We start from the raw sequence: 21,712 nt of genomic DNA, 5'->3' as shown, positions 1-21,712 counted from the left end.
TTAGTGAATCCCTCTACATGCGTGTTCTCATGCCACAACATTTTTTTTCAGTGATTTGTAAGTCACACAAAGTTGCACTAAATGTATGATATTTATTTATATATCTATCATTAATTGCATTTATGTTGCATTGATGCATTGATTGTTTTTTGGACATGGCTTTTTTTTTAGATTGCAGCAGTTAGATTGCAGTGTTACCTCTACTTTGATGCTGCACTTCATTGTCACGTCATGTCTGATCCTCCTGCACCTAGAAAGTCTGGCTCATCTTATGGCTGTAGTTTTTTATTATTAATGTTTACTTAACTTATAGGTTATAGTTTTGTTCCTGTTGTCTCCTGGGGCGTAAAGAGCCACTGAAAATGAAGAGTTTATTGAATGCAAAGAGTCCAGGTGGAAATGGAGAATTGCAGCTTTATTTGTATTGCGTTACTGAGTAATGATGCTTTGGCGACAGTTCAATGAAGAAGATCTTTTCTCCCTCACTTCTCTTTCTATTGGAAATTCTTGCTATTTTCCTGCTTTTCTGCTTCAATCTGCTTTGTCACTTCTTCTTTCCCATGCTATTAAAATCTCTTTCATTCATTTCTAACGTCACCATATCTGGCCAATGATCTGTCTGCCTACAGTCCTTGAGCCAATCAGGCCTCAGAGGCTGTTCTTTGAATGTCACAGTGTTTCTGTCAGACCTACAAGTGTCTGTTGGTAACCGCAATAAACGACATTATACACTTTCAATCAACAAAGATTTTAATGAATATCCCCTTAAAGTGTCTTCATTAACGAATTGTGACCAACAAATGTGGACTAAGTGGGACAGTTGAATAAATTACCTCTGGTCTCTGGTGAACAGGATGCAACAGGAACAAATTGCCTTTCTGCACTGCAGTTTTGTTTTAACACATACACGATACAATATGTCTGCAATAAGCTAATTTAGATTTGATGTGGTTGACTTATATGTTAATAATATTTACATTTATGTTTGAGCCAGAAGAGATACTTTGGTTTTTACACATTATGTTGGTGTATTGCTGCTTTGTGGCCATTTTTGTATAAAATACACTCTGTAGCATTGTTGGGTGTAAAGTTTGAAATATTCCAAACTTGTGAAAGTTTTAGTTGTTCTGGGGTTTTGGTTGAACTTTCAGCAGCTTAGTTCTCCCTTTGCATAATACATCACTGACAGATAACTTCATCAAGCATGCTTTTTGAACCTTAACACAGGGATGATAACATTTTTTTTTTTTATGCATTCTGTGAATTAAATTCATATTCACAAATACTGCTGTAGCCCTTCTAAGCCCTGTTCTTGTGATTTAAAAATGGTCGGTCAAATAAATCTTTTCCTTCATAAAAACCTTAGAAATTCTGATTCGTATTTGGTCTGTAAGCTTTGCAAACATGCACAACCTTCAAACCTGAAATGAATTCATTAGATAAATGGAAAAGCTGGAGCCTGGACATTCAGAGGCTCTATAATGGTTCTGATAAATAAATAAATATTCAGGCAGTCACATTATCGTGTAGAAAATCAGCCATCTAAAAGCGAGACCTGAGAGCTCTTACACATTTTTTTTAATCATCATTCGAGCCCTCTCAGTCTCTTTTTATTGGCACCACGCAGCCTCTCTTTCCCTGAACCCACTGTACATTTGATGCAGTACATGCCTGCAAAACTACCGGTCGCCATGGAAACAGACAATTGCCTTTAAACAGGCTGAGATGCGTCAGTCCGTACGACCAATTCCTGTGGCCTTGCAACACTTTTCAGCAGACCTTAAGGTTGATTGAATGTTTGAATGTTTGGCTGCATAGCAAGTTTTTTTTTTTTTTTTTTTTTTCTTACCTTGGGATCGAACCTCATCTGCTGTGTTACAAAAGACTGTCAGACACGCTGTATTTTTGTGCTACACGGACGGGACCTGTTATGCATCATGCACATGAAAGTTGTGAATTTTAAGAGACTATACAAGACAGCATGTGTGAATTAATTATGCAAATAAATTGTTTAACCGCTTAAAATTAAATGGTTGGTTTCCCCTCTGTCTTTGTTATTTTTCTCACAACAATTTTTTGTTCTCATCCCAGACAAAACGGTCACGGTGCTTGGTTCTCCGCTTCTTTCTTTGAGCATGAAAGGGTTGCTGTGGAAACACAACAGCATCAAAGTTTTCCATACTGTCAATACAGTCTTTCACAGTCCTCTGAAAGAGATAAGAATTGAAAGTACAAGTGTGTGGACTCATTGATGCTAGACATCAAAATTTGCAAGTAAAATTTCCATCAAGGTCTCTTATCAAAGGGGTTATAATAAAATGAAAACATATTAGGGATAGGGTTCAATAGTATTTATCACATTTAGATCCAGTTTATAATTCACTTATTGAATGTGAATCTTTTCAAATCCCTTATCAAACATTCGTTTTATGTTTCAACATTTGCAAGTAACTAAAGGCTGAAATAACTACAACTTAAAGATGTCTCATCAACTTCAGTTGGCTGAGAGGGCAGAAACTCTACAGATTTTAATGGCAGCCGAATTAATGTTCAGAAACTAGAGACACAACCAGAGAAGGAAATGAGCAGCGTCATTTATGAAATTCTCTTTAAATGTATCTGGCACATTTAATTAACAGCTGCAGCTAATCAGTCCAAATACGCAAATACAAATAAGCTACCAATGTGTTTTTCCGATGCTCATTGTGAATAAAAAAAGAATGAAAGATAAAAAGGTCTGATCAGAGATTTGTTACCCTCAGAACTTAATGAATCTGGGTACTTCGCTGACTGGAAACTGGATCCAAAATGGATGAGACTGTCAGAGCCAATCCCGAGTCATGTCACGTTACTGGACCAATAATCTACTTTGTGCACTTTGCTGCTAACAGTTTGAGGTGACGTTCAAGTTCCGCGCAATCAATCAAAGCAAAACCTGTGGTTTTTGTTCTGTTCCAGCCCGCACACAGTTTCAATTTATGACCTAAGAACTGCCCCGAAAATAGATTTCAGTGATGGCCGTCATCAGTCTGTGGGAGTGAAAACGGTGCTGTGTGGCAGAAGTAGGTTAGACCCACATTTGAATGCAGAGTGCTTTCTGAAGTAGACTGAACATTTTAGTATGTGCATTTTATATTGCATTTGAAGGTATCTGGAAATGTTAGGACCCTTTTTCATTTCACAATAAGAGAGCCCACAACTTAAACTGTATTCAACTGGAATTAAGTGTTTATTTGTGGTTAGTGTGATGCAGTAATTTGTCTAGTGTTATGATTTAAATCACTTATGTTATATGGCTCAAATAATCTCTTAGTTTTTTTATGCACAGTATTAATGAAATTGCTTTACTTTTGTCTGTTGCAGCCGGAGAGTGAAGTGTCCACTACTGCTGAAGATTATTCCTCAGAGGTGAGATGACTCCTCTCAAAATGTATATCATCACCATTTCTTCAATTTCATGGTAACTCAAATTGTTTTTCACACTGCCAAGTTTACATTAGTGCGCACTAAGCACCACTGCGTACGGCTGCTAATGTGGCTGTGTGTGTCATAGGGGATTTATGGGCTGCGGCTCACTTTCTGTTTTGGAAAATCCTCATTATGAAGCACCCAATGGGACTGTTTGAAAACTGACTGCCAGAAAATGTGGTTTGCAGAGTTTCACGGACTGAGGAAGATTTAGCATGTGGCTAATTACCTGCCCTTAGTTGTCAAAGTTTTCCATTATTTACATATAGCTTGTTAATTAGTTAGGCGGCATGTTCCTGCTGTTTTCTTTGGAAATGGTGCTGGAGACTGGAAACAAGCGTGGAAGGAAGCAGGTCACTCAGTTAGTCAGTTTCATGACTTATCTCGTCATCAGTATGCGCTGAGTCGGACCACTTCACAGGTGATGACATGATCATGTGCTGAGAGAATTTGTATTTGGTGCAAAAGTGACTTTTCCTGTTCTTAAACTGTGTCCCCGCCGGCTGCTGTGCACCCCCTCTGACTGTGAGCCAGTCAAATAAAACAGCTGGTGTCAGTAACAGTGGGACAATTCAAAAGCAGCATCATCTGAAATTCTTAAAACTGTTCTTATTTGCTGCTGTTCTGTTGCCTAATGACACTTGACATCGCTGGTTAAAACATTGAAAAAAATTGTTATTAAAGTAAGAAAATCTAAAACAGCAGTAGGATGATTTAAATATGATTCTATACTTTCAGTAAAACCAACATTTAATAATATTTTTAAAGAACAAACATCATACAAATCATCAGACTGCCCAGAGATGATTTCTGAAATTATGTGGGCTTTTTCACCACAGTTCCAAAACCTTAACGTTTCACTGACAGCATTGTGAATTAACAGGTAAATGGGTGCCATGATGTGATGACAGAGAATCTAATGATGTCTTCGAAGGATTTTATCTGGGTACAGTAATCCGATCATCCAGTTCTTTTGGCTCTGCTTTTGGCTTTGCTAGAAAACCGTCTGACTGCTGGATTTGACTCTCTGCTTGCTTAACATTTTAGTCTTCTGCAAAATTTTCTGTAACCCACTAACCATGCCTGTTTTAAGCTGCACTTAACTTGACTATATATACCTAAAAACTGTAAATGTTAGGTATTTGAAATGTATGGTGTGGGGAAAGGAGATAAATTTCTCATTTTGGAAGCACAAATGACTGAGGAGTTCAGGGTTTATCAGGGCTTTGTGACATTTTAGAGGTGTAAATTATCTCTGAAATGACGTGAGGGTGAGGGTGAGGGTGAATGATGGAAAAGAAGGGAGAGGACAGTGAAGTGCTTGAAGGAGAGAGAGGAAGTGTTAATCAAAGACCGCCTTTCTTTAGGTTCACTGAGGGGATATTCGAAAAGAAGAGTAAGGATGACAGTGATGTGTCAGGGACATGTATTAGAGCATTAACCGATACAGAACTGATCTATACGGCTGAATATTGTCTGAAATATATTAGTGCTGCCGTAACTCACCATAACATATATGTTTTACATATCATTCATTATTCAAATGAAATTAATGAAATGGTTTTTATTTCTTTGTGTGGGATGAAATCTAGAAATTATTACCCATGTGATCAGCATTCTACAGCTTTGCAAATCTGATCTTTTGGCATCTTTTAAAGAGAAAATGTGATACAGTGATATGAAACTACTTCTGCCCCCTTTGTATTTTTATTAAATTTTTGCCAATTTGGGACATTGAGTTTGGTCGGACACTGTTTTGGGTTCTAATGGTAGTGAAAAGAAATCTAAGGGATAGAATTACAGCCATAGTTGAACAATATTGAACTTGGAAGTTTTACCTGTACTGAGGTTACAGTCCAATAAAAAGTGTTATTTTCATTTACAACTATTCTTATTTTTCTTGCATGAAAGAAATATTAAAGGTAGACATCACCTTGTCTCTGATTTCTGAGTTATTTTGAGAACCCACAGAAATCAGATCTTATTTATTGCCAGCAATCTGTAAAATTCAAGAAACGTGGGAGACATAAACACATTTTAAAAGCCTTAAAGCTAGACCAACAACTTCACTTGTTTTCTAGCCAGAATTTTCAGGTGTTTAGGTGAATAGAATTTCCTTGCAGGACTTATAGGCATAACATACAACACTGACAGACTCTACTAAACTGCTTTGGGTTATTGGCGTCAGCATTGCATTTTCACCAGCGTCTGTAAAGTTGATTTTGCCCACAGCAGTTCCCTGCAACAAAACAAACAAAACCTTTTTAAACAGGAACAGTTGGTAACATCAATATATTTACTACACATTCCTTCGTGTGGCTCCTGGCTCTTGTAACTAACTGCTGTTGCTCTGGGGTGGTGACTAAGTGCTAAGCTCACTCCTGAAACCTCATCCTGTATCCTTTATCAAAACCTTGTAAATGCTATGCTAGGTCTTACTGTTACTTTCCTGTTCAGGAGGAGGTGGAGCCTCTGCAACAGGTGACAAAGCGAGGTACGATGCAGGATATGGAGGATGCACTCGCCGCCAAGACCCAGGCAGTGGAGAAGCTCAGTCGAGAGCTTGATGAAATCAGGGCTGCCTTTGGTACAGAAGGAGTGCAGCAGGTAGATATTTCATTAATGTTTACAGTTTTACCATTTCTTCTGCAATTTTACTTAATCTCATTTTGCTTTAATAGCTGCAGGACTTTGAAGCTGCCCTGAAGCAACGAGATGGCATCATCACCCAGCTCACAGCCAACCTTCAGCAGGCTCGTGAAGAGAAAGACGAAATCATGAAAGAATTCCTGGAGCTGACAGAACAAAGCCAAAAACTGCATATTCAGTTCCAGCAGGTGGGAAATCAAAAAGCCTTTTTTTTTTTTTTTGGCCTAAATTATTATGCTACATTCCTCTATTCTATCCTTTCTACACAGTTATTATTTTGCAGCTTGTTATACCCCTGTCCAATTAGCAATTAATCTGTTTGTCAGGGTGAGCTTGTACATATTATAAACAGGAAGTAAAATGTTTTTTCTTTATCTTTCCAAATTCTGACTGCCTTCCACTGATTAATAATCACAGCTGCAGGCAGGCGAGACACTGAGGAATACCAGCCACAGCAGCACAGCAGCAGATCTTCTGCAGGCCAGGCAGCAGCTCGTCCAGTACCAACAGCAGCTGGAGGAAATGAACATGGAGGTCAGAAAGCACCAGGAGAGGAGCAGCGAACAGCTGGAGCACATCAGCCAGCTCCAGCACAAACTCAGCGAGATCGAGATGGTGAGAAGTTGCCTAGAGTGTTTGATTATCACAGATGTGTTTGAGACATTTATTACAGTTAAATTAAAGAGGTCACGGTCATGTTCCAAATGTTACCTTTTGCTTTCGTTGTAGTCAGGAAGCACATCAGAGGAGTCATTTACACAAAGGATAAGCAAAAAGGACCTGCTGATTGCTGAACAAGAAAAAGTCATTGTGAGTCAGGAGCAGTCGCTGACGGACTTAAGAACAGCAGAGCAGTCTTTAGCACAAACACTGAAAGAGAAAAGTGTGATCATTTCGGAGCAAACTTTAATAATCACAGAACATGAGCGGTCATTGAGCCTCCTCAGAGAGGAACTTGCTCATGTGGGAAGGACTACAGATGAGAATATCATCCACCATTCAGATGACAAAGACCTGATCATAGCAGAGCAAGAGCGAGTCATTTCAGAGCGGGACTGCTCTGTCACACAGCTCGAGGATGAGCTTGAGTCCTCTGAAAAACGCCTGCGCGACCTCCAGCAGCGAATGTCTGCAAGAGAATCAGAGCTTGAAAGATGCCTGGATGATTTGGAAATCACTAAGTCTGACTTAGAAAGCTCTAAACGTCAAATGGAAAGTTGTAAATTAGAACTGGAGAAAGAGCGGGTAGAGTTAGAAAATTGTAAGGGTGAACTCACAACCTCCAGGCAGAAAGAGCGAATGTCCTCTAATGAAATCATGCAGCTCATGGGCACGGTGGAGGACCTGCAGAAACGCTGTCACCAGGGCAGCCTGTCTGAGAGTGATACCATCCAAAAAATGCAGGAAGAGAGTGTAAGGAAGCTCGAACTTCTCAGGGCAGAGCTGGATGAGATGTACGGCCAGCAAATTGTTCAGATGAAGCAGGAGCTTAATTTGCAAAATGCAGCAAAAGTGGAGCAAATGATTGAGCAACATAGTGCTGAGCTTGAGCTTCTAAAAGCACAACTGTCTCAAAGCTCCACTGCTGAAGTGGACCGTCTCAGTGCTAAGATTAAGGAGCTTCAGGAGACATTAGAGCAATCCCAAGCAATGCAGGATAAAACCATACATGAGCTAAGCCAGGTCGGCCAGGAAAAGTTGAACCTGCAGGTTAGGGTTGAGGACCTTCTGCAAGATCTTCGTTCTGCTAAAGAAAAAGTGGAGCTGGTCTCCCACAGTCTTATCTCTCAGGAAAACCAACAAGATGAACTGCAGCGCCTCCAGGAGACGATTGACAATCTGAAGAGCGAATTGGCTGCTGCTCAAGAAGCTGCACAAGAGGCAGAAACAAAACACGAATCAGAAGTAACCAATTACAAGATCAAGTTGGAGATGCTAGAAAGGGAGAAAGATGCTGTGCTGGACCGCATGGCTGAGTCGCAGGAAGCAGAGCTGGAACGACTGAGGACTCAGCTTCTGTTTAGCCACGAGGAAGAGCTCACCCATCTGCGGGAAGAATTGCAGAGGGAGGGCTTCCTGAACACAGAAAACCTTCTCAATGAAGCTGCCATCAAACACGAGAGAGCGTTGGATGAACTGCGCGTTATTTACGAAGAAGAACTGCATTTGTTACGAGGAGAAAAGGCGAGTTTTGCCACAGAGCGAGATGAGCTTTTGCACCAGGTTCTTGGCCTGAAAGAAGATCTAAACCTAGCTTTACACAGCTCCAAAGCAGATGAGCTTGTCCAGCAGCTACAAGAGCTTCAGGTGGAGCTCGAGGAACTTAGAAAGGGAAGAGAAGAACGAGCTAGAATGGAAAACGAAATTCAGGCATTACTGAAGAAGACAGAAGTGCTTGAAAAACATACAAAGGAGAAAGAACAGTGTTGGGAGAACCGATGCCAAGAACAGGAATTAGAAAAGAAGACGTTAATAGAGTCTAATAACACTTTGAAAGAAGAGTTAGACTCAAAAATTATGAAAATTGAGACAGTCACAGCAGAGAAGAATCAAATACAGCAACAAGTAGATGAGCTTAGAGAGGAAATTGAAAAGCAGAGAACTACTTTCTCTTTTGCTGAGAAGAATTTTGATGTGAATTATCAGGAGCTGAAGGAGGAGTACATGTGTCTCATTGAGGCAAAGACACAGTTAGAAGAGAGGACACTAAAGGAGACACTTGAGTTTGAAGCAAAAATTGCCAGCCTTCAGACACAGATTCAAGAGCTGGAGGAGAGCAGCAGAGATTTCAAAATGGAGGACGCAGATACAGATAGCAAAGCTTTGCTAGAAAAAGATACTACTGAGCTAATGGAGAAACTTAATGTTACTTTGAGTGAGAAGGACAGCCTGGCTGGGAGGCTTTCTGAAGTTACAGAGCAACTGATGTTCACAGAGAGCAAAGTGGGACAGCTGGAAGAAGAGCTGGTGGAAGTGAAAAAAGAAAACACAAAGGTCATCGCCCAAAATGAAAGCCTAGGGAAAGAACTGGACAAGAAACAGCAGATTATGAGAGAGCAGACAAGGGGGCAGGATGCCCAGAGAAAAGCTAAGCTCAAGAAAGAAGAGCAAGCTGTTGAGCCAGTTTGTTCTTTTGAGGATCATCACCCTCAGATTCAATCTCTGCAAGAGGAGATAAAGGCTCTTCAGTCCCTCTTACGGGCAGCTGAAGCCGAGAGAGACGGCATCCGGCAGACCCTGGAGCTCCAGAGGCTTTCACAGACTCCATCTCCAGCAGCAGTCCAGTCCTCGGGGGAGGGACCTGTTGAAGGACGATCCTCCCCGCAAAAGTCCACAGCCTCCGGGTCAAGCAGGCGCAAGAGACGGCAGAGGTCGAAGCAGGAGCGCAAACTGAGCACTCCTCTGACAGAAAGCAGAGAAGAAAGACAAAGGGAGGAGGAAGAGGAGGCAGTGGCAGAGGAAGAGAGAGCTACAAGTGCCGCAGAGCAGGAGATGCAGCCTCAGATGGAGAGCCAGGTTATGTCATGTTCACAGGAGAGGGCCAGCAAGGAGGACTCCACTGACGGGTACCAGGGAGACGGAGACCACACCAACACACGGGTAGGCACTCGCATACATCTATTGCATCACTCCTCACTAAAACGTATTTTCTCTGGCTTTTTTTTTTTTTTTTTTTTTTTTTTAAGTCTGACGAAATTACATGTTTGATTGATTCAAGGGCTTTTCAAAAACTGTGCTTGTCAGAAGAAAGCGCAGTTCAAATTGCATGTATCACACTGACAGTTAATGCTGTGATGTCTGATATTGTTATTAGCCTCATTAGAAATGGTGTGCACTGCATTCACAGCCACATCAAGCTTTAACATTGAGAGAGAATATGACTGAGGTATTTCAGCACTGACATGTTTTCTCTCTAGTGACAAACAGTCATGATTGCAAATTGCCTGAGTGTCTGCAGGCTTGCTCTCAAAGGTAGCGTTGAGCAGCACAGTCAGACTGGTGTGTTAATAGATAGCCATATTTTTTTTTTTAAGTTCGTGGAGACCATTCAGTGACATTAAGCAGAGCTATTGCGGGGAGAATAATGCAAAAGAGAAATTGTAACACAGTACAGCCTGCATATAGTGGTGAAGTGTCAAGACAATCGATATTCTGCTCATTTCTACTTTTAAAGGGGCTTTATACAATATTTATGCTTTGCTTTTGTTTGATGCTGCTCGTCCTCAGTCTGAATGTTAACGTTGGTTTTAAAAAGGACTGAAAATAAAAAATAGAAGGAAAAGAAGGAAAACAATCACCAGCAGTTTTCTGTTAGCTTTGAATCATTGCCGTTGTGTAGAAATGTGTACATTCTAGTTTCTTTCCATCCTGCAGGGAGTGAAGGGTTTGAGGTGAGAAGCCATTTTACCCCAGTCACTTCTGTGTCTGTGTCTCAGTTACACCAAGCAAAAGATAGTTTACAGTGTCTGTCTGCCATTTCACATCTGTGGTTCATATTGTCTTTTGTCACCTCCTGGGTTGGAACACTACACATGGGCCACGATCTTATTTTCAATGTCCTTGACCAAAAACACCTAAAATGCAAGTTTTGAAGTTTTTTAAAATAATTTGAACATTTGCTTTTGATGCTTAGTGGCTTGGGAAAATTTTTTAGATATGTCTTTGATGTTCCCTTTAAGACGTTCTACATTTGTATAGTCAAAACCAGAACTTAAACCAGGTGTTTTTTAAATGAAGTTCTGCGTATAGTCACACACACATTGACCAACTTCATGTAAAGCTGACACAAGGGCTTCATAAACAACACTCTAGAGAAATCCTTCATGCTGAAACAGAATTGCAACAAAGGTAAAATAGACAATGATCAGAATCTTTTCATTAAAAAATATAGTGGATAGTTTTACTAACAATTTAATTTCTGCACTTACCATAGAGTTCCTCTCCCCTCCCTCTCAGGAAGTGATACATAATGGCTCATCTTGTCTTTCTGTCCATTGACGTCATATTTGTCTGCATCTGCACTGGGATAATATTTCAGACAGTTTAAAAAAAAAAAAAAAAACTACATTACTTTTCTTCTGCTTGCTTATGCAGGTGAGCAGACATGGGATGGGCGGCCACCACACAGAGCCTGTCGTGTGTCATGGAGCAGAGGGAGAAGCAGAGACCACTGAGCATGTAAATGCCACTTAAGCTCACATCCTGCCCTTTGCTTTGCAGTGTCACTAGTTGCTTTGATACAGCACATCATACAGTATAAAGGTCAATAGATAGGTGCTCACACAGCTGAAATACAACGGGCCTCATATGGCAACAGTTTTGTATTCTCGCCCTAAATCTCTTATTTTTGTGAGGTCTTCACAAAAGAGCTTTTCTTTTTCTTAACCGTGGCTAATTTGTCAGAAAATGCTCGTTTCAGCCTGATCATGAAGAGGTTTACTTTAATGAGATTTGATCATTTGCATTATCACTCAAATCACACAAATTAGAACAGTAAAACAAACAACTGTGGAGCTTCAAGTCCTGCAGTCACAAATAAACAGAGGAAAACATAGCAACTTGAGCCGTGTCACCAGTCGTGTTAGATGACTCAAAACAATTACAGCTGCCAGTGAAGTGTCATCAGAGCATAGCTGCACTGTGACAGAGATGAAGGAGCATTGGTTTAACATGAAGTAAAATGCTGAAAACATCTTTCGAAAACAAAGCAGTCCATGACATATCACTGTTGGTGCAATGGAAGATGATCTTCGACAGCGCCCTGAGGCGGCCGTCAGAGTGACAGAAATGTGTTTGCAACGACAGAACTGTATAAGTTTCTGTACCAAAATATACCAACAAAATCTAAAAACCCGCTGAAATGTGACAGTAAATTGACAGGGTGAACACAATATTTATTTTACCGTAAGTTTTTTTTTTTTTTAATCAATGTATTTTATTTGACTTAATTTTGACATCATATTAAACACCAAATTAATTAATATTTAAACAATTTGCAACAACTTGTACAACAGGTTTGCACCGCTTGTGAATATCATTTGTACCTAAGAAAAGTTTAGTACGGGGAAACTGCAGAATTTTCTTTAATCTCTCGATGTGCCACTTAAGAACAAAAGTGTTTTGTAAGAGAAGTTGTTTTTTATGGATTGTAGTAGTCACGGTTATGTTTCTTAGTAAACTTGTACAGCTTTCACCATGGAAAGCAATTCTATATTTATTGTTATTGGTGTGTGTGTGTAGCAGCGGCACATCATAACCCAGCTGCAGTCTGCGTGTTATCTGCATGTTTTTAAGCAGCAGCATCTGAGTGGTCGCAGCTTTGAAAGGCCTCTCTTCACTACACTGTCAGATGTAGCACGGATGGGGATATTGTATCATAACAAAGCAGTTTAAATAAAGCCTAATTAAAATGTAGAGTGCACTTTAAAAACATGTGACATCAAAGGTAACAGAATCGTAATTTCATAATTGTGTAACCCTAACGAATCTGCGCTAATGCATAATGCATAATTAGAAAAAAAGGGCTCAACGTGTGCCTTTTGTTCTAGTTTAAAGAAGTGATAATAGCCAATCTCTCATCCTGGAAACAGATGGCTTGTGCCACTGCTCTGTCGCAGAAACAGGATTATGTTATTTAATCATTTAGCTTCTCTGATTAGCAAATGGATGCATCATGCTGTGTACTTCAATTTGTAATCAATTATAAGTGATGTGTATAACTCTTCAGTCTCAACAGCATTTTCTTTTTGCCATTCAGTGTTGTCCGGTTGACCGCTTTTAGGAATATTAAGACAAATGCTCAAACATAGAATCAAATTATATACGTGGAAAAGCCTGTTCATTATTGTGTACATTATTCCAACCCTGTTAATGTGATGGTGTCTTTGTGTGTTAAGGGTGAGTGCAAGCTGCAGATGGAGGCCCAGCGCATCAGCCTGTCTCAGATCCACGCCGCCCAGCTCGAACTGCTGCAGGAGGAGACGGACTCCCGCACACACTCTCTGGAGATGAAACTGCAAAAGCGGAAAGATCACGGTGACCTGGGTGAGCAGATGCGTCGTTGTTTGCCTTTGTGTGCATCTGTGTTTGTAGGAAAGCAGCAGTCCCCTCAGGAGCTTTGATCACTCGTTCATGAGGGAGCAGGATTTTGGTGTGCTGGTATACATTGCAATGTTTTTGTATTTGTTTGTTATAGATGGCTGTGTATTTGTCTGAGAAACACTCAGAACATTTGAAACATTTAATTAAATGTGTCTTATTTTCTGTTTTTTTTTTTTTAACAGATGAGCCAAAAATGTTCAAATATCAGAATATGTTACAAATTGTGTCAGAGGAATGCAGTGAGATCATTCAGGTAATTATTGAATACAAATACTGTAGTTTCCTGAATAGATTTCATTAATATGTGTTTCCACATTACTATAACATGCAACCATGTCTCTTTCAGTCTTTTCGAAAGATGTTTGGTGAAGACTTTTTGGAGAGTGTTGATGTGGGCGAGCTGCCTCCTTCAGAGGAAAGACCAGAAACTAGTGAATCCAGCCCCATTGTACTGGAGGCCAGAGGTCAATTTTCTTTTTAAAATTTAAAAAATTGGCGAGTGTAAAATGTCTAAATGTCTGTATATGCACAGTATATCTGTATATAGCTCTGTATATTCAAAACCCAGCAACATATTCATATTCATCATACATAATCAAATAAAAGAGAAGAATCTAAGATGGGGTTAATTATAATTTCATCTGATAATATACATTGCTTTCTCTTATTGTAGAGCTGTACAGAGACCTTCAGCAGGTGAGGGAGAGGATCGAGCAGGAACATCAGCGACTGTCACAGCTCCAGACTTTGCTGAGAGCTGATGGGAACAAGGTAAGATATGTTGACTGAGTCTTTTGAACGAACAGAGAGGTTGACAGTGTTAACAGAGACACGCTAACTGTTCTGTCGGTGTCTCAGATGACGGAATTGCAGATGGCGTACGATGACCTGAAGAGCAGCAGTGAGAAGGAGATCTCTGACCTGCGTGTGCAGGTTGCCACCTTAAGCCTCTCCTCAAGCAAAGGTAAACCTGGAGTTAAACCCACTTATGATAAATCTAAAGCAAATAACTAAGACTTTAATGTGGAGAGACAGTGGTAAGAAACCTTCACACCCTGCATGTGGATATACTGTAAAACATATGCCTGTAAATAGCAAATATCTGTTAACTTTGTGATTGGTTTAAAAAAAGACATCCTTTTTGTTGTTGTCGTCTGTGCCCTCATGTCTTACTATATGGAGCTGAGGCCTTTTGCCACGACAGAGGCGCATTTTTCTAGGAAGGAAACTTAAAGTTTCCCGTGATTGATTCTAATCTAAGCTATCCAGTTGAGCATCGTGAATTTAACATTTCACCTCTGTATCTTTCAGATCCAGAGGAGCAGGCTGGTGCACCATCTCCCTCCATAACCAAGGAGTTACAGAGGCTGAAGGTTGAGGCTCAGGAGAAGCAGCTGCAGCTGGAGGAGAGTCACAGACAAGAGATGGAGCATCTCAGAGCTCACTACCAGCAGCAGGCCACAGAGACAGAGGAGCGTTACGCCACTGAGCTCTTCATGCTGCAGCAGCGACTGCAGGAGGTCACAGGCTCTGAGACGCACTACAGGTGATGACACGACAGATTCTCTCTTGAGAAATAAATGTTAACTACAAGAAAAATAAAAGCTTTAGGTTCTCTAACGTACATTACACTGCTTTACCACAGAAAGTTTTTCAAACTCAAAGTTTCAAAATTCTCATCTCTGTGATGTTTTAACAAATTAAGAGAATATAGTGGCACAGTGGGTAGAGCAGGCGCCCCACATGTAGAGGCCACAGTCCTCGCTGTAATCATCTCCAGTTTGAATCCCGTATCGGACGGCCCTTTACTGCATGTCATTCCCCTCTCTCTGCCTCCCCATTTCCTGTCCCTCTCTACTATACTAGCCAATAAAGGCATAAAAAGCCCCCAAAGAGAGGCAGGCATGACAGCTGTTTGGAAAGAGAAAATGATGGTCGGATAAATTTAACTTATTATGGTAAACAATTTAGTTTGACTTTCTCTTCCACTGATTTTTTTCTCTCTCCCATTTACTTTTTTCTTTGAATTAGAAGAACTCATGTTAGCAGTTGTTCACCTGGTTGCTTTGCAGTGCATGTGTCAGAGGAGTCTAAGCAGACTGAGTTACATGATTTCCTCCAGATCACCTCTAATACAAGCTGGTCTGCACATGATGTGTAGCACGTGGAAGCTCCCTGACCCAGTTACATTGACAACAACTAATGAAATATTCACTAGGTTGTTTAAAGTGTTACTCATGCCTTTTGTTAGCCCACTAACCTATAAAAGTACCTCTCAGCCATTCCAGATGGCTCTCTTAGGGAAGTGATCAGTGAACCACAGACGTGCTGCATAGGAGACAAGATGAATGAAGCACTATGAAGCACTCAGCAGGGAACTGAATTTGTTTTTTAATGAATTTAAGGTTCACACGGAAATGGCAAAAATCAGGTATTTGCTGTGAGGTTTATGTATAAACCAAAGGCTGTATATAAAGATGCATAAAGGTCTCCATTTATAGTTTTCAGTATAAACATGTGTGTCACACATGGCTTATTACACAGGATATATTCCTTCCTCAGTGCCAAGGAGAAGCTGAGTCCCACTATTGCAATGAAAACTGAGATGCTGCTGCCCTCCACTGTTTGATTTTGTAGATACACTTACTACTGTGGTTTTCTCAAAACTTTTCTGTCCAACAACCCTGGCTGTGTTCAAGAAAAAGATTCCCAGGCATACAGTAAAATATGGAATCCAATTACAAATATCCAGATACGTTATATGTATATACAGTATAATGCAATATGTTTGTCCACTTACATGGGTTTGGAGTGTTGATTGGACAAAATAAGGAATTTGAAAATTTGGATTTTAAATTATAATGGGAAATTTTCTCTATTTTCAGATATTTTATATACATGTTAATCCTTTAGTCTAGAAATGAGGAGCAGATTAATTGATAATGTAAATAATCATTAGTTGCAGCCCAAATTATGTCATCACTTCAGTTTGTGTTTACTTTAAACTTTTGGAATTTGTATATAATTTTTATATTGTTTTATAAATGTTTTGTTGTTGTTTCTAAGCCAAATTTATTAACTATCAAATGGTATCACAGATAAATATTTAGCTTTAAGTGCTCACAATTGGAAAGCACGTGAGCTTTAGCAAGTTTTGAGTTTTGCACTTGACTCGTATGAAAGTAGGTGGGATAGTCTCCGTCGTCATATTGCTGTAGAATTTGTTGGTAACGACAACCCAGAGTGCATTTATGATGAGTAATACCAGAAACAATGCCCCCAGTAAGCTGCTTCATGGTCCTTTATAGATTCATTCTTACCTGTAATATAAAACAATTTTGGATACTAGGATATATTTTTTTCTAGAGAGGAGTAAGAAATAAGAATCTGTGTCAAACTTTTCAACTTCAATGAGATCCACAGAACAATTCATTTTGACATTGCGTTTTGTCTTTCAGCCTGTCCACAGTTCCAGAGTCCAGCTCTGAGAGGACGGAGGAGCACAGCAAGGAACTAAAGGTTTGGCTCCTACATTTTGCCCTCATTTAAATCTCCCATGTCAGATGCATCACATCTTAGTATGAGCTAAAACGTGTACATGCATTAAGACGCTATGACAGTAAGGGTGGATGGGAGGGGGCAGTTGCAGCCTTTAGGCTAAAACATGTCCTGAATCCCCAGCTTTGCTCCAGAAGCAGCATCGTGAGTGGACCTATATCTAATGATTAAAAGGGTTGGATGTTACATAACCCGGCACTTTAGCGTGTTACTCATGAACCAAGCGGACTTACTCTAGTTTTGCGGCTGCATTAAAGGAGGATTCTGTCTTGCGTGAAGGAACTGCACTTCATTTAATCCATCTCTCACTCGCATCACACCAACCTCCATCCTTTCTTAGTTTCCGACCTCAAAACTCCACATCCTATGTGTGTGAGGCTCTGACATCCTCATGCCGAGATCAGACAGGAAGATAGTGGGAGGTTGAGAAACGCACAGGAGGAGCGAGAACCGGAGAGGAACTGAAAAAACTGGGCATGATACTCTTTAAGAGATTGTATGTTTGGGTTGGAAAAGTTAAACTTGAGTCGAGTGCTAGCGAAGAAGCTGAGTGACTGTGAAACAGACAAGACAGGGATTCATCATGAGACAGAGCAGTAGTGTCTTAGGGGAAAATGTAGCTGTAATGTAATGCAAGACATCTCTTTATCGCGCTATCATCCCTGAGGTCGGCGAGAACAAAATGGTGTATTTATCAGTGGTCAAAGGGTGGGTGGGGTTTGGCTACAGTAAGGAAGACCTGTTTATTTCAGGAACAGTCTTGAGGAACTTTTATTGTCCATAACTTCATATCTTGTTATCTGCCTCATTTTGAAAGACTACAGTCTGCTCTTATTTGGTACATTAATTTTTTTAACTCTTCCTCTCCTCCTCTTTTCTACTTTCTTCTCTCTTCACAGGACCTGGGTGAAGAGGAATTGTCAGAGGGAGGTGTGGAGTTGCGTTGGGCTGCCAGGTCTGCAGGCCTGACGGCACAGCTGCAGGCACTGAGGAAAGCGCTCTATCACAAGTATCTCCAAGAAGTCGCTGCACTCAAAGAACAGCACAGCAGCGAGCTGAGGAGACTGAGAGAAGAAAAGGGTCAGGAAGGGAGCGGAGAGAAAGAGCAGGATCGCAACGGTATAATCGGCGCTGGAAGCTCCACTGAAAGCCTCGGGGCTGCCGGGCAGGTCGTGTTGGAAGAGAAACAACACTGGGAGAGAGTAGAGGAGGAAGTTGCCAAAGTAGGTGGCCATGCATTTTATATTTTCATGCAACTGTTCTCTGTATTTCCATTATCAGTAGAACTGTAGACACTAGACATTTGTATTATTTTATTGATGTGGAAAGACACATTTGAAGCTGAAACAAACAGTAGACATATCATTTAAGATATTTTATTAAACAAAAATGGCCAAAATTAACTTGTTGTAGCTTCTTAAATACAAATATTTGCTGATTTTCTTGGTCTTGTGAGACAGTAAACAAAATATCTTTGGGTGTTAGACTGTTGGACGGAGAAAACAAAACATCTACAGATGTCATCTCTGCTTTATGGAGTTTCATTTTCACTTTTTTCTGATGTTTTGAAGAGCAAACAGTTAAAGAAAACAATCAGCAGAATATTAGCAGATAATGAAGGTAATTATTGCAGCTATAGTAGAATAGTAAAAACCTGAGAGGTTACTCACAAAGAGAAAGAAAGACCGACAGAGTCATTCTGAAAAATATGAAATGTTATCCTCCATTATGTCACATTATAGAGTCCTTAAAAACTTTTATATCTGTGTTTTCTGACAGGCCATTGTTCAGATGTCAGTGGAGTTTGCACAGCAGACTGAGCTGGCTCGAATCAGCAAGCGTGCCTGCCAGGCGAGCACCTCCATGCAGACCCAGCTAGATGAAGAGGAGGTGGAGGAGAGGGAGAATGAGGAGCGGACTTCCAGAGCTTCTCTCAGCCCAGGAGCCTGGCTGGAGGAGGTGGAGAGGGAGAGGCTGGAAAGGGAGCTGGAAGAGAGGAACGCAGAGATCCGAAAGCTAAAGGAGGAGCTTCAGAAAACGGAAACAGCACCTGAGCAGGTCAGTGTCACTCACTAACTGAGCTGTCAGAACTAAGACTTGATTTACTTTCAGCACACTTACTGCCATGCCACTGATTTTTAGATAGTGCAGTGCAGGTGTGTGCTATATACTGTGTTATTGATTATGTATGCTTGAGCTGTGATTAATGTTGTTTTCTCTGTTTTTTACCTACTCACTGTGACTTTGTGTCCGTAAGCTACAGTCAGTAAATGTGGTTGAGGCTGTTTTATCTTGCCTTGAGAGCCTGGACCCTGTAGAACAAGACGCGCACTGTCCTCTCCTGTTTAAGAAGAGAACAGCATCATTATTCTTTCGCTCTTCTATACTTACCTTTATGCAATAATCATAATCTTTTAATAATCACACATGAACATAACCAGTTTTAGAGGAAAAACTTTCTCAGAGTCTCTCACAACAGTTTATTGATTAGACAAGAGGAATATTTGTTTATGCACTTCACTCAAAAAAAAATATTTTACACTCTAGATCATGCATACTTTCATCATATATTTACTTCACATGCCCTGATTTCGTCATGTTGATTTGGGATTTTCTTTTTTTAAGGCACTGTTCATTTCTTGAAGAGCTAATCCCAGGGCCTGTCAGCCTTTCAGTAACCATTTATTGCATGATTAGGCTTTAACTGCGATAGCAGCGGCTGTCAGGTTCAGTGTTCTGTGTCAGATCAGTTGCTCCAACACACTCTAGGTGGTGATTCAGATTCATGATAATTTAGTAAAACAACGGTCTAAAGATCCTGTTATTGGTTTAGATTCATTTTAATGATGAGAAAAATATTTTGTCCCAGCTGAGATGTTTACATGCACTATGTTATTCCCTCCTAAATTCTCCAAAATTATGTCATTTCTACAAAAACAAGCACAACTCGACATTTCATTGTGGAATTGATCCACAGAAAATAAAAAGGTTGATAAAGGTGACTTAGAAGACTAGAAGAATCTGTTGTTAAGAAAAATCTCCAGTATAAAACTTTTTGGACAAACCTCTAATGTTCTCTAATGTAAAAAAATATATGAGGTAGGTCTAAATTCTAACAGTGAAGCTTTGCTTTACAAGTTCACAAAACAAGATGAAAAATCAATTGATGATAGCATGTGGTTTCTTTGTATGCACCTTAATGCATAATTAATGTCTTGCAAGCACTTCTACTTTGCCCAGTTTGTTTTCTTCTCGTTTTGGTTGGTTGGTCAACACACTTTTTGACTTCAGTACCACAGTCATGTAAATTCAAATCTGTTAAAATAAACCATTTTTACATTGTATCATATTAATGTGTGTAAAGTGGGGAACATGCAGTATAAAAAATTTAACTAACACAATTTACCTTAAACAACAGACCTAAAAGATCAGTCCAGAGTTGACTCAAGGCCTCTCTGACATGTAAACATGTCTGTCTGAAAGTCATGTTTACACCATACTAAATGTTCAGAGCTGAATGTTGTCTGTTAGCAAAAACTATAAAAGTGTCACTGAAAACATGTGCACTCATCTGTCTTTGATTGAAACCAGTGCCAGTCTCGGTCATCTGCAGTCTCTGCACTGTGGTCGTGTCTGTGAGACTTGAGCTGCATTTCTGCCTTTTCCCCAGGAGGTGGAGTCACTGTGTCTCAGGTGCACCTGTTGCCATAGCAGCACAAAGATAGTACTGTTTCTCTGGGCTCCAAGGGAGTTAGAAGTGCGTCTTTGTGTGTGTCTGTGTCCTCGTAAAAGGGCAGTGTGTTTTCTACATGTGCCTTATTTGAATTCACTTTTACTATTGGTCCCACATTCAGCCACACTGTCCACTGCAGTGGAGAGTTTTCAGAGGTCAGTTTATCCAACTGCAACTTTGCAATGACAGGGCTGCTGTCTGTGTTCTCTCTCCTGCCTGTCCAGGCCATTAAGAAGAGAGAAGATGATCAGGAGGAAGAAGAAGATCCAGGCGGGCCGGGAATAAAGCAGGCTTATGAACACAAATCGTCTTCATCGCAGGATGATGCAGAGTCGTCTGATAAGGACACTGAAAGGTAGTACTGCTTTCATCCTGCTCTCTAATCATCTAACAATCAAATCAGCTTTGTGCACATAGAAAAGTTGTTCCTTTATGATAACATGCTGCATGTTTCCTTGTTTTATTTCTGTTCATAAATCAGGAAAGATTAATACTGATTTCCAATTGAAGCCATAGTAGGCTCGGTTTTGATTTTGTTACAAATGAATTCTTACTATAACCTCAAGCGTTTCTATATCTTTTCTGAGCTACATTTCAGGTATTTAATTTTGGTTGGTATTAACTACATGTGTTGTCTTGTTTTCAGAAACCTGTTGCATAAGGCCAACGAGAAGCTTAGTCAGGTGCTGGTTGATGTCCTGAAGACAACAGCAGCAGCAGAAGAAACTATTGGCCTCCACATGCAAAGTCTGCGTGATGCTTCCGGTGCAGGGCAGCAGGCTGCACCACCCCACTCCACTTCACAGAGAGCAACCTGCCAGAGAGTTAACACACAGCCCGTCAGACCTTATACTGCAGGCATGTATCTCAAAGGTTTCGGTAAATGCTGATGTCCCTATCCCAGCAACAGGTTCAAAAGCCCATCTGTCAATAGAAAGACCTCGGTTTGTGCACTGTACTGTAGTTGTTTGTGTGTTACAGTTCTTTAAAAAGCAAAACATCAGAAAATAAGAGTGTAAAGTTTACAAAATTTAATTATGGCTACACTTACTTTACAGAATCTCAGTATAGGTCTTGAGCTTCTGCAATAGGTCATCGTCAGACTGACCCCAAATCCAGTTTATGACATTTTATAGAGTGGAGCTTAGAATCAGTTTGCATTTATTAAGTCTTCATACCAAAAACATGTGCAAACCAACCCAA

At 40.3% G+C, this 21,712-nt stretch overlaps 1 protein-coding gene across 4 annotated transcripts in view; it reads left to right on the top strand.

Moving 5' to 3' along the window:
• The window catches only part of akap9 (A kinase (PRKA) anchor protein 9), a 65,394-nt gene that overhangs the window by 10,143 nt on the left and 33,539 nt on the right, over window positions 1-21,712 (top strand). For 3 of the 4 annotated variants that reach the window (XM_023409841.2, XM_023409844.2, XM_023409840.2), the window contains exons 3-20: window positions 3,364-3,408; window positions 4,352-4,414; window positions 5,926-6,075; window positions 6,150-6,305; window positions 6,535-6,732; window positions 6,847-9,717; window positions 11,212-11,295; window positions 13,014-13,161; window positions 13,401-13,471; window positions 13,565-13,682; window positions 13,892-13,989; window positions 14,077-14,182; window positions 14,530-14,764; window positions 16,677-16,737; window positions 17,676-17,999; window positions 18,556-18,834; window positions 20,734-20,864; window positions 21,156-21,367. In XM_023409841.2, coding sequence (XP_023265609.1) covers window positions 3,364-3,408; window positions 4,352-4,414; window positions 5,926-6,075; window positions 6,150-6,305; window positions 6,535-6,732; window positions 6,847-9,717; window positions 11,212-11,295; window positions 13,014-13,161; window positions 13,401-13,471; window positions 13,565-13,682; window positions 13,892-13,989; window positions 14,077-14,182; window positions 14,530-14,764; window positions 16,677-16,737; window positions 17,676-17,999; window positions 18,556-18,834; window positions 20,734-20,864; window positions 21,156-21,367 — 5,350 coding nt within the window. The remainder of the gene's footprint in view (window positions 1-3,363; window positions 3,409-4,351; window positions 4,415-5,925; window positions 6,076-6,149; window positions 6,306-6,534; window positions 6,733-6,846; window positions 9,718-11,211; window positions 11,296-13,013; window positions 13,162-13,400; window positions 13,472-13,564; window positions 13,683-13,891; window positions 13,990-14,076; window positions 14,183-14,529; window positions 14,765-16,676; window positions 16,738-17,675; window positions 18,000-18,555; window positions 18,835-20,733; window positions 20,865-21,155; window positions 21,368-21,712) is intronic. The other variant, XM_023409842.2, reaches the window with a different exon arrangement.

This window comes from Seriola lalandi, unplaced genomic scaffold (assembly GCF_002814215.2).
Source record: "Seriola lalandi dorsalis isolate HSWRI2012SDOR001 ecotype SW California unplaced genomic scaffold, Sedor1 jcf7180002054408, whole genome shotgun sequence".
NCBI lineage: Eukaryota > Metazoa > Chordata > Actinopteri > Carangiformes > Carangidae > Seriola > Seriola lalandi.
The sequence above is the reverse complement of the archived record's forward strand: the minus strand, read 5'-3'. Positions and strand labels throughout refer to the sequence as shown.